The sequence below is a fragment of the Condylura cristata genome, unplaced genomic scaffold (genome assembly GCF_000260355.1).
Source record: "Condylura cristata isolate star-nosed mole 26May11 unplaced genomic scaffold, ConCri1.0 scaffold00029, whole genome shotgun sequence".
NCBI classification, from domain to species: Eukaryota; Metazoa; Chordata; class Mammalia; order Eulipotyphla; family Talpidae; genus Condylura; species Condylura cristata.
Window position 1 is genome coordinate 11,283,829 of NW_004567130.1, and position 12,522 is coordinate 11,296,350.

At 51.3% G+C, this 12,522-nt stretch overlaps 1 protein-coding gene across 1 annotated transcript in view; it reads right to left on the bottom strand.

Annotated features, from left to right (window-relative positions):
- ACACB (acetyl-CoA carboxylase beta) overlaps positions 1–12,522 on the bottom strand; it is an 86,604-nt gene that overhangs the window by 63,795 nt on the left and 10,287 nt on the right. The window contains exons 2-3 of the mRNA XM_012731034.1: positions 4,100–4,232; positions 1,775–1,913 (exon numbers count right to left, since the gene is read on the bottom strand). Coding sequence (XP_012586488.1) covers positions 1,775–1,913; positions 4,100–4,232 — 272 coding nt within the window. The remainder of the gene's footprint in view (positions 1–1,774; positions 1,914–4,099; positions 4,233–12,522) is intronic.

Sequence of the window (12,522 nt, forward strand, 5' to 3'; positions counted from 1 at the left end):
TGGATGGGTGGGTGGATGGGTGGATGGATGGGTAGATGGATGGGTGGGTGGGTGGATGGATGCATGCATGCATTATAGGAATTAATATACAAGAGGGCGCCTCTGTGCCACGAAGCCCTTTAAGGAACAATGGGGGGCTTTGTGGGAGGACCTGAAGTAGTAATCCCAGAGTCACTTACCCCACCCACCGCCTCTGGTGCTTCTGCACCAGGAGAGGTGTGAAGCTATATTGTTAAGTGAGGAGTCAGAGGAACTCCTCCTTAATGTTGGGTGGGTTGGGCACAAAAACAGAGGCGCTAACACATACTAGTCAGTGCCAGGACTCAGAGGCAAGCCCAGGAGAGGAAACCTAGAGTCTGGGGCCAGGCCTGCTCTGCAGAGGTCAGGGGTAGCATAGGGGTGCAGGAGGATGATCAGCAGAAAGTCCAGCGCATCCCGAGCCTCTGTGACAGACAGGGGCAAGGCTGGGCTCAGGACCATGGAGGCCAGTGTGGCCAGGATGGAGGTGAGAGGCACGCAGGAGGCCAGCAGGGCCTGAGTGGGGAATTTCAGCCTGAGCGTGACGGGCGCCATGGGATAACCAAGGCTGTGCACCAGGACAGAGTTCAACACTCACCTGGGACCCAGACGGGTTGCAAGACCCGAGCAAGTGACTCTGTGCCCGTGACTCAACTGCCTCACCTGTAAAACCTGTCCTGTTTGTCCTGAAGGAAAAGGAGGCTGCGCAGGGCAGGGCCAGGGCCAGGGCCAGGGCCTGCATCCCAGAAGGACGCAGGGGATGGGCTGAGACAATAGCTTCTGAACCGCCTAAGGAGGGGCTGACGGGCCCTGAGTTGTGTTTGAAAAGATCATTTCGGCTGTTGTGTGGACACAACAGTCTGTGAAGGCTGCTGATGGGGCAGCCGCCAGAAGGGAAGCAAACTGTGTAGTAGGCGTTTACAGAATGATCTGTGTTAACGCAGGAGGGACTGAATGAACACTTGCTACACTGTATACCGAGTTGCCAGAAAAACAGCTGCAGTGCAGCTGCAGACATTTTTTGAAGTGGAGTTTCCACTTTTCACATTAACCATCTGCATTTTTCTAAGGCACATGGGTTGCTCCTGTATCAGCAGACACTGATTAATTAAAGAAGCAACGTCAAACCAACACAGCCCATGAGAAGGACCCTAGGACTATGTCTAGTGCCTGCGCAAGGATGGACTTGCCCGGGGGGCCTGGAGGAGGTGAGGCCTGGTACGGATGGGGTTTGGCTTTATTTACAATTGGAAAAACATGGAAGCAGCCCAAATGCCCAAAAGTAGATGACTGGATAAAAAAGATGTGGTCCATATACACAATGGAATATTACTCAGCAGCCAAAAAAGAGAAACACAGGTCTTTTGCAGCATCTTGGATGGAGCTGGAAAAGATCATGCTGAGTGAGATAAGCCAGAAAGAGAAAGAAAAATACCGGATGGTTTCACTCATAGCAGGAGTATAATGGACCAGGCGAGAAAATAACAAAAATAATGAACAACCATATACCAGAGACATTTTGTGGGGGTGGAGTGGGGAATGGGATCAAAAATGGGGGGGGAGGGAAATGCACGAGATTATGGTGATGGCACACGGGTGACTTGGTGTTGGGAAACCCGCGGGGATTACAATTGAGATGGAAAAAAAAATGTACAAAATGATGTAAAAATAAACTTTTGTAATAAAAAAAATAAGAAAAGGAAGGAAAAAAAAAGAATGGGGTTTGGGGGCTCGGGGAGGGAATCAATACATGTACCTGCATTGGCCTTGAGATCCTCTGGAGTTACCATGACTACAAATCGAATGGCCCTCTCATTCCGGAACATCTCATAGGCCCACCTGCGGATGGACCGCATGCACTTCACAGCAGCAATGCCATTGTTGGCGATGAGCACCTGGAAAAGGAAAGTTGGGGGGGGGGGAGCTGCACAGCTGCCTGTACTGGAGGCTGAATGCTGTGACCCACGTCACTGATGCAGAGCCTCAGTGGATGGCTGGAGCACAGCTCTGCACAGGGCAGGTGTCAGTGTCGGCTGCTCACATAATGAATAACTGGATGGTTGGGCGGGTGGATGGATGGGTGGGTGGGTGGATGGGTGGATGGGTGGATGGGTGGGTGGATGGGTGGATGGATGGGTAGATGGATGGGTGGGTGGGTGGATGGATGCATGCATGCATTATAGGAATTAATATACAAGAGATGGGAATAGATGGATGGATGGATGAATAATTTTTTATTCCTTTGTTGATGACATCATGATATATCCTTAACTATACCAAGTTACAGTACAATGTATTTCACCACCTTAATTTCATTTCATCCTCATAAGAGCCCTTTAAAAGAGATTCTATTATTACTCCTACTTGGGGTTAAAGACTAAAACCCCAAGGAGTTAAGGTACTTGCCCAAGTCTCATGACTAATAAGTGGCAGAGCTGAGACTCCTCCCAGTTCTTGCCTATGTTCTGATCTGCCCCGTGGCTGCCTCCGCATCCTGTAAGTTAAAGGTCCCAGACCCGGTATGGAGGAAAGGTAATAATTCTGGCTGTCCCCAGCAACAGAGAAGGGATTCTGGCTGTGATTCTCATTTCTGCCATGAGTCTGTGTGACACTGGATATGAGGGATATGAGGGACTCACACCGGCCCATCCCCTGACTTAGTCTCTAAGAAACAAAATCAAGTTCCACGTTTCTTCGTTTCTTGCTAAAAAAAAAAAAAAAAAAAAAACCATCAAAGCTCTGACTTACACAGCGACTCTGTGACTTGATAGCTGGCTAATCTTCACAAAGGTCTTGAAGGCCAAGTCTAATCAGAGATTTGGGGTGTAACTGCCTGTGTGGGCCCGAGCCCGTGAGGGACCCAGAGCACCCACCTTCAGGGTCTTTCTAACTTTCCAGAAATGCCTCCCAGGAAGTGAAGCCAAGTAGCTGGGCTCTGGCTTTCTCAATCTAATTATCAAACAAAGGTTGGCTGAGAGGGAGGACAGATGACGCAGGCCGGCCAGTTCCCAGGACCCCATTTGTTTCAGCACATTCCCAGAGCCCGTGGAAGGCGTCTGCAGGTCAGAGTGCTGTTCTAGCCTCCGCGCTGTGCCCTTCCCACCGGGAGTTTAGGGCCAGGAGGGAGCCACCATGGGCTCCTAGGCCAGCACGCCCTGCGTGGCCTCAGCCTCTTGGCTGCAAAACAGCCCCCAGGTACAGCCCGACCTGGGGGACCCTAACTCCAAGGGTCTGGGGAGGGGTGGAAAAGTCCCTGTTTCAGCCAGTAGTGCCGGTGGCAGCTGGGTTTGGGAGCCTGTGAGTCTCTACCGCTCAGTGTGACAGAAGGGGTCGCATGTGCCCTGGCGTCCCAGGGCCAGGGCTCAAGTCCCAGCTCTGCCACTGACCAGCTGCAAGACCTGAGCAAGCCACCTTTCCTCACCTGTAAAACGACAGCCTCTGACAGGGCTGGGCGGTTGTTTCCTTGAGGTAAGGTCTTGTAAAGCAGTTAACAGGAGGCCTGGCCCATAGCGAGTGCTCACTAAAACTGTTTTTATTGCTACCGCCACCCTCAAGTAAGAGAACAAAGCCTTCCACTCCACAGACCTGGGTTCAAATCCCAGCTCTAGCTCTTATTAGCCAAGTGACTTTGGACAACCCATATCAAACCTCCCCTTTCAAGCTTCTCCATGAAACTGAGGTCGATAATCAGTGTGTGGCCAGAGCCTCCGCCATGGAACAGCCAGTCTACACTGCGGGCTCTCGCTGCTGTCCATGTAGAACGTGGGCCTGCTCCCTCAAAGGAGCTGTACACCCGATTTCAGGGCTGGGCTTTAGACTTCCCTCCCACTAACTAGAAAGGCTCCTCAGGCTCTTAGGCAGCCCCCGGGCCTCTCTGAGTCTCCTCTGGGAGACAGGGCGGGAACTGCTGCTTCGTGAGTGAGGGGCTGGTGACATCAACAGGCAGCTCTCAGCAAGTGCTCACGAAAGGGTGGTCCTGGCCCTTTCTCTGCAACACGCAGGCTGAGTCTGAAGCTGCACCTCCACCTGCAGCTGGGAGGAGGGGCCCACCCCGCCCAGAGCCCTCGGGCCCTGTCTGTACCTTCTCGATGACCCGATCCCCTCCGAAGCGCGTGACAAACTCGGCCGGGGAGGCCACGGTAAAGTCTCTGTGCAGGTCCAGCTTCTTCTGCTCTCGGCCCCTCTTCACCAGGTGGAGTCCTGACATGCTGGGTCTGCGGAGGGAATGGCAGACCCCAAATGAGGAAGTCTGGGGCGCTAGAGGGTCTAGAGCCTGACATCTCGGAACTTGACATCCCAGAGAAGCCAAGGCCTGCGAGAGCCCTTCTGTTTGGCCCTCTCCCGAGCCCCTGAGGCATATCCAGGGAGACTCAAAAGGCCAAAGCAAGAATGAAGCAGGGGCCTGCCCAACCCCCCAAGCCCTACGTTCAGATCTCTAATCTTAAGTCAACTGTAATCTTTTTAAAAAGTATTTATTTATTCATGCATACAGAACTGGGGTACCGACCAGAGGCGCGGGGGAGGAGGGGATGAGAGGACTCACTAGAGACAGAGCGGGGAGCAAAACAGGCAGATCAATAAAGTACACTGATGAGGGGAGCAGTGGGCAAGACAGGAGAGGTCTGCTGTGCCTCCAGGGCCAGGGATCGAACTCAGACTGAAGCAGCTGCTGCCAGCTTGCAGTGCTGCGCCTTAACCCATTGCGCCACCAGGGAGGGCAAATGTTTATCTTATATACCCATGATTCAGGACCTCCAATAAAACTAAAAAGCTCTAACAGGAAGTTTCAAACCAGGGAGGAAGTTCACATGTTCTAATACTTTTGACTTGTTATACAACATTAGTATCTTTCATGTACTGTATGCATATAAAAAATGTTTTCTAAAATCTGAACAGAAACCAAAAAATGTATCACAATAAATAGAAAAGTTCTTGCTCCACTCCTCTCCAGAAACCCACAGCAGAGGAACCCCCTGGGACTCTCTGAACAAACTGAATTATCTTGGGAGTCCTGTACCTGAGACTCCATCCGGCCCTTCCCATCTTCAGCGATGAGGAACTAGCAGTCTGGTGCAGCCACCCCGCCCCCCTTCCTTCCCCCATTTCAATGGAAGTAGAGCTGATACCTGGACAACACAGCTTTCAAGCTGAAGGGTCTATTTATGTGTAGATTCATCTTATACCTAGATGGCATAAACGTAGTCAATCAATACCATCCAGCACTGCCAATGTACCCTCACTTCCCTCTGATGCTCTTACTAACATTTTCTTTTCTCTAAATTACTTTATTGTACAAATATAGTGTATAACACATATAACACACCGAGTGCTTGCCCATCAACTGTTTATCGGTAAGGCCGCAGTCTTAGCACGCTACTGTTTTTGGAACATCAAAAATTACACACAGATTTTTGACTATGCGTGCTGGGGACCTGAGCAGCACCCCAATCCCTGTGTTGTTCAAGAGTCAACTGTGTACTGCAATTTGGTAATGTCAGTAAGTGGGTGTCTTGTTCCTTTGTGATCATTATTCACATAAGGGGGTGATAATATACCTGGTTTTCCCTTTCTTTGTTTTTTTTTTCCTGGAATTAATTATTTTTTTTCATTTACTTGGTTTTCCTCAAATCTGTTATTGACTCATTCCACTCCTGATAGTCTCCCAGTGCACATCATGGAATCGAAGAGTTCCATTATTTTTCCATCAACATCCCTCCTGGAGACCTCAGTTCTCTTTGATCCAGTTGTCTGTTCTCTAGGCCTCCTACTCAACCATTACTCAGGGGTTTCCCTTCACTGAAATCCTTAGGGTTCCCCTTTGCCTTTTCGTGAGGTTTGATCCCTAATTTGGGGGGAAATGTGGCTCTTTTTCTTGGTGGGCTACCTTGTTTGGCTGGGGCATATCCTCTGGTGGCTTCATCTGGTTAAGTGGTGGTGCAGTGGCAGGGAAGGTCACAATGACACTCTCAACATGCCAGCCTGATCCTGGCAACCCTGGGCTCCCTCATCACCATCACCCTGGAGATTCTCTTTCATTCCATTTTGGATCTCTGTTTCCTGTCTCCCACAAGTTGCTCTTCTTTAGTTTACACTCTTGTTTCTCTGGAAGAACATCCTCTAGTAGCTTTCTAAGAAAAGGTGTGGGGAGGAGGCAGAGTAAATGTTTTCCAGCCTTCCATGTTCTAAAAAACTTTCTTGTCTCACATTTGACTCTGTCATTGAGTATGGGGTTCTAAAAGCAAAAACCTTCTCCTTCAGAGTTTCAGAAGACTTGCATTATTTTGTTGTGACTGCAAAAGACCCTCTGATCTTAATCCTTTGCGGGTGACCTGCTTTTTTATATCCTGAAGTTTATAGCATCTTCTCGTCTCCTCCAATTTCTCAGGAATAATGCAGGTAAGTGTCCATTTTCATCAACAAGGCTGGGAACCTGTCAGACTCCTTCATTCTATGAACACACCCAGAAATCTGCCCCCTGGTGGCAGGGACGTGGTCCAGTCTTGCAGGTTTCTTTCTTTCCTCCCCAGCCCATGGTCTCTCCTGCAACGGCGACGTTACCAGACCCTCAGTCGGCCAACAGGCATCCCAGCTTGAGTCCCCTTTTGTATTTGTTGGAGCTGGAGGCACTGTGTCTCACACGTCTGGCTTTGTTCAACCCCAGTGTCAGCTGGCTAGAAAGAATAACCAGAACCCTGGCACAGACGGGGTCCCAGTGATCACCAGAAGCTCTACCCAGTGAATACAGATGACAGCAAACAGGAGAAGTGTTTGCGGAGTCTCAGTTACTTCCTCATGACCAAGAGCAGAAACTCAGCTGCTAGGGAGCAGCTGGCTGGCTGGCTGGTCCTCAGTGCCACTCAGTGACTTGGGAGGATGGCATGTTAGGGGATCCCCGAGGATCACTGTAGTCTTCTCCCTTGCTGGCTCAGTTCCCCTGAGATTTCCCAGTTCCTCTGGGTTTCTGTCTGAATGATAAAGACTGGCTGGAGCCTGGGGAGGGAAGGAAGAGAAACTGGGTGGGGTGGGGGTGGGGGCAGGGCAATTTTCAGGATTCAACACCTACACAGAAACTTTCCTCCTCTGGAGTACAGACCCCTCACGCGCCGCTGAGCCCATCAGTGTCCCAAGACTTGTACCTCTACTGAGAATAAACTGCCTGCGTTCTGTTGGGGCAGAACTGGGCAGCCTTGGGCCCTCCCTGCTGGTGCAATGGGTCGAAGCGCAGCACTGTGAAGCTGGTGCTGCAGCTGCGTCAATGAGAGTTCGATCCCCGCCCAGGGAGGTGACCCACATGGCGCAGCAGGCCTCTCCTGTCTCACCCGCTGCTCCCCTCAGCAGTGTACATGGGCGATCTGCTGGTTCTGCTCCTGGTTCTGCTCCCCACTCTGTCTCTGGGGAATCCTCTCATCACCCCTGCACCTCTGGCCTGTACCCCAGTTCTGTATGTACAAATAAATAAATCTTAAAAAAAAAAAAAAAAACAACTGGGCAGCCTCCAGCCATGCAGAGTGGGTGAGAAATCTGGAAGTGTCTCTCCCAATCCTCATTTTGGTACCCCTCACTCTCAATGTCGCCAGTCCCCACATCTTCTGGGTGCAGATCCAGCAGGTTCTCGCTCCATCAGTCCTTTTGGTCCTGTTAAGCCAGTTATTTCCTGTCCATCTGCTTTTTGGCCTCCAGAATGGTATTGCTGATTTCCCTTCCTGTTTTGGGGGTTTTATTTCTTTTTATTTCTTTTTTTAATTTATTTATTTGTACATACAGAACTGGGGTACAGGCCAGAGGCTCAGGGGTGGCGAGAGGTTTCACCAGAGACAGAGTGGGGAGCAGAACAGGCAGATCGAGGAAGCATACTGCTGAGGGGAGCAGCGGGCGGGTCAGGAGACGTCTGCTGTGCCATGTGGTCACCTCCGGGGCAGGCGGGGATCGAACTCATGCGGAAGTGGCTTTAGCTTCTCAGTGTTGTGCTTTAACCCGCTACGCCACAAGGGAGGGCCAGTTTTATTTCTTTTTAAAAAAAACTCTTGGCTGTTGTTTGGTGCGGTTTGGACAGAAGCAGAACTAAGCACGCACATTCGGCCCACTTTCAATCTGGCAATGGGTACGAAACTGCCAGGGCCACCTGCCAGCAATCAGCCTAGCGGTTAACTACTCAGAGCACCTGTGTCCAGCAACTGTGTGATCAGGCACCTTGGAAAGCCAGAGTTGAGTGGCTCAAGGGGTTAACGTTTCAATGGGAGAGGCTTCCCTGGTGGCTCAAGGGTTAAGTCTCAGCACTATGAAGCTATCACCGGCCACTGCAATATTAGTTCGATCCCCAGTCAGGGAGGTGACCCACATGGAGCAGTAGACCTCTCCTCTGCTGCCCGCTGCTCCCCTCAGCAGTGTATTTCAGTCAATCTGCCTCTTCTGCTCCCTACTCTGTCTCTGGTGAATCCTCTCACCCCAGCTCCACCTATGGTCTACACCCCAATTCTTGTATGTGTAAATAAATAAAATAAATCTTAAAAAATATGTCTTAGTGGGAATCTCCCTGGTGGCCTAGGGGTTGAGTCTCACCACGACAGCCTGAGTTCTAACCCCAGCCAGGGAGCTGATGACCCACATGGCGTGGCAGACCTCTCCTGTGTTCCCCGCTGCTCCCCTCAGTAGTGTTTTCAGTTGGTCCACCTGTTCTGCTCCCCACACTGAATCCTCTCACCACACCTCTGGCCTGCACCACAGCTCTTCTATGCAAAAAGAAAAAAGTTTCAGTGCAGAACGACTGGCCCTGAGGACAGCCACGAGCACATCACCCTCTCAGCTTTGTGCAGTGAGCAGCTAAGCTGGAAGCAAAGCAGCAATCAGGGAACAGAAATTCCACTTTATAGACAGGCAAGATGAGGCCTAGCCAGACAAAGGGGGTCCCCCAGCAAGCTAGCAGGCCTGGGGCACTTTCTTCCACCCCAGGAAATGTGGGTGTTCTCTGTTGTGTAAAGGAGCCTCCCCCAGCTGATTGCCTCATGGGAAACCCGCCTACAAGTCTAATGTCTGTTCCCAGCACGAGCCACCAAGGGCCAGCGCACAGATGACCCAGACTTGAAGGCCAGGAGAGCAAGGAGAGAAGTGAATGGTGTGTAGCTGCCACTTTGGGACGTGGGCTTTCAAACAAGACCCTCCCCGGGCAGCTGGTGAGTGCAGGCTGCCTGCATGAGGAACAATGAAGTGAATTAGTGATCTGTGCCCCTGAGACGGCCTCACTGTGCCCACAGACTGTGAGCAGCCTTTCCCCTAATGCCTCCTTGGAATGAAGAGCGGAGATGAGCGAGGACTTGAGAAGTACTTTGGAAGGTCACAGAGGAGCAGCGCTTGGACCATAACTGTATTCCATTAACTAAGTTCCGGTTTTGAGAATTTTGTTTCTTTACAGACATTTCCCATTTATCTCCACCGTTTATTCAAGGAGGCGTTAGGGGAAAGGCTGCTCACAGTCTGTGGGTGCAGTGAGGCCACCTCAGGGGCACACCTCACGTATTCACTTCTTTTGTTCCTTCATGCAGGCAGGTTTGGTCCACAGGCCATCAGTGATAAACCCCTGATCCAGTACAAGACACCAAAATGTTAACAGCAGCAATTGTCTCTGGGTGGCTGAATGATAGATGGTCTCTGTCTTTTTTTATATTTGTTAAATTTTCTGCAGCAACGCAGTATTTTCAATAAGAAAAAACAAAAGCATTAATTTTGCAATGGGGATGCTGAAAGCCAGGCATTCTGTCTCTCTGCACTTGGCACTCAGGAGCCTCTCTGCACAACGGGATGGTCAGATGCCCCTGGCTGTAAGGACTAAATCAGCTAGTACATGGAAAGTTTGCTGGGACACTTCAAGCTCTGTGTTGTATTTCAGTGCAGCGTTAGCAGGATGATCAGGCTGCTGACCTCTCAACCCCTCCAAGGCTCAGTCCTCTGCCTGTCATCCACTCTCCCACCCTGTCCATGGCCTTCTCCGACTGGCTGGCTTATTCTCAGGCTTCAGAAAGGCTGGGAAGTCCCTTTCCACATATATTATCATTCAAACTTTGGCAAACACAACAGAGCCACAACAGGAAATGCACCCATTCAAAATGTACCATTACTTGACCTGGGAAACCCACTCACGCCACCATTTTAATTCCTGAACTGGTGATGGAGACCCGGCTTCGGAGGGTCACAGACCCGCAGCAACAGGGAAGAGGACAACACATGAGCTGCTGGTGACCTTGGTTTGGTTCTGGGCTCGTGGCTATTTTTATTTGGTTTGGACAAAGTTGGAGGCCAACCAACACCAGTTCTCGAGGGCTGACCTCCTGCCAGCGTCTGCTGCCAGGTAAGCAAGTTCCATCAAGACACTCGCATGTTTTAGCGAAACACCAGCACGGCCGCTGCCCAGGCACAAGACCAGCCAGAGCTGCACAGCATCCTCCCGTGCCCCACGGGGTGAGGCCCCGGGGACCTCTCACTGAACCCCACAGCCCTGTGGAGGGGAGGCCACAGCCTCCTCCTCATGATGAAGAACCCGAGTCTCAGAGAGGCAGTTAAATGGAAGTATCTCTTCAAAAAACAAATGCTGGGCCCTCCCTGGTGGTACAGTGGGTTAAAGTGCAGCACTGCAAGCTGGCGGCAGCCGCCTCACTGCGAGTTTTATCAGTTCCATCCCCGGCCGGGAGCTGACCCACATGGCGCAGCAGACCTCTCCTGTCCCGCCCACTGGTCCCTCAGCAGTGTACTTCATAGATTTGCCTGTTCTGCGCCGGGAGCTGACCCACATGGCGCAGCAGACCTCTCCTGTCCCGCCCACTGGTCCCTCAGCAGTGTACTTCATAGATTTGCCTGTTCTGCTCCCCACTGTGTCTGGTAAAGCCTCTCACCACCCCTGCACCTCTGGCCTGCACCCCAGTTCTGTATGCATAATAAATAAAATCTTTAAAAAAAAGTTAAAAACAAAACAAAACAGTGGCTTTCCCTGGTGGCACAATATGTTAAAAGCACAGCGCTGTGAAGCTCTCTGAAGCCACCATAGCACGAGTTTGATCCCCAGCCCCGGAGCTGACCCACATGGCACGGCAGACCTCTCCTGACCCACCCGCTGCTCCCCTCAGCAGTGAATTTCAGTGGATCTATCTGTTCTGTTCTCCACTCTGTCTCTGGTGAATCCTCTTGTCCCTGCCCCCCACACCTCCGGCTTGTACCCCAGTTCTGTAAGCATAAATAAATAAATCTTTAAAAAAAAAAAAAAAAAAAAACAATTTATTAAAAAAAAAAAAAAAAAAAACAAGTGCTAACACGTGAGAAGCAATATGGATAATGGCGTGGGCACTGTGCTCCCCAAGGAACACACAGCAGTAGCTACAAGCATCTGGATCATCACATGGGAGGTGCTACTAGTATTCAGTGGGTACCGGCCAGAGCTGCTGTTGCTACATACCCCACAATGCACGGGGGCAGCCCCGCCGCAAAACGTCAGAAGGTCCCAAATGTCAACAGCACCACAGCTGAGAAGCCCTGAGAGATGAGACTCGGCCTTCCGGGCTCTGACTGCACATTCAGGCGGAGGACCTGTGCATTCTTGGGGAAGCTGTTTCACTCGGGGCCTTGCTCTCCTCGTAGTATGGAAACAGTACCAGCAGGTTCTGCCTCGGAGAGTGCGGGTCCAGGCTTCTGAGCCGGCCTGGCCTGCAGCAAGGAGCTCTAGAGCCTAGAGCCACAGGAGAGACCCACAGGGCCCCAGAGTGGCGCTGCGGGACCTGGGCCCTGGCCTGGGCCAGCCCTGAGTCCCTGAGTCTACCTTTCTTTGGGAAGGCTGAGCGCCAACGAGCTGCTAGGGTTGGAGGCCGCACCATCAGCCCACGCCAGGAAGGAGGACTTCACACAGTCTGGGAAGGCTGGGCACGCGGAACTCATCTCTGGGCTCCAAAGAAGCAGACACTTGGAAATTCCTCAGGTACCCGGTCCTCGCTGCCTCTTGGATGGCCACTTTGGCGAGGCTGGAGGCCAGCAAACCAGGGCCAAAGGCCAGTCCCGTCTGGCATCTACTTGTGTCCCTCTCACGAGGTAATAATGCTTTTTCCATTTTTTGAATGGTTGAAAAAAAATCAAAAGCATGGTAAATTATGCGGCGCTTGAAAATTATGTGAAATTCAAATTTCAGGGCTGGTAAATGAAGCGTGGCTGGAAGGGTGGCCCACTGACGCACACCCCAGCAGCGGAGGCCCCTGCAGAAGACAGTGGAGCTGAGGCGAGGTGACAGACCCGCATGCCACAAGCCGCCAACACTGCCTGCCCGGCGGGTCAAGCAAGGGTGCGCGGACCCAGGTGGGACCGTATTCTCCACCGCATGAAGAGCTTTAAAAATACTGAGGCAGACAAAAATACTGGTTGAAAAAGATACCTGTACCCCCATGTTTATTGCTACTTTATTTACAATTGGAAAAACATGGAAGCAGCCCAAATGCCCAAAAGTAGATGACTGGATAAAAAAGATGTGGTACA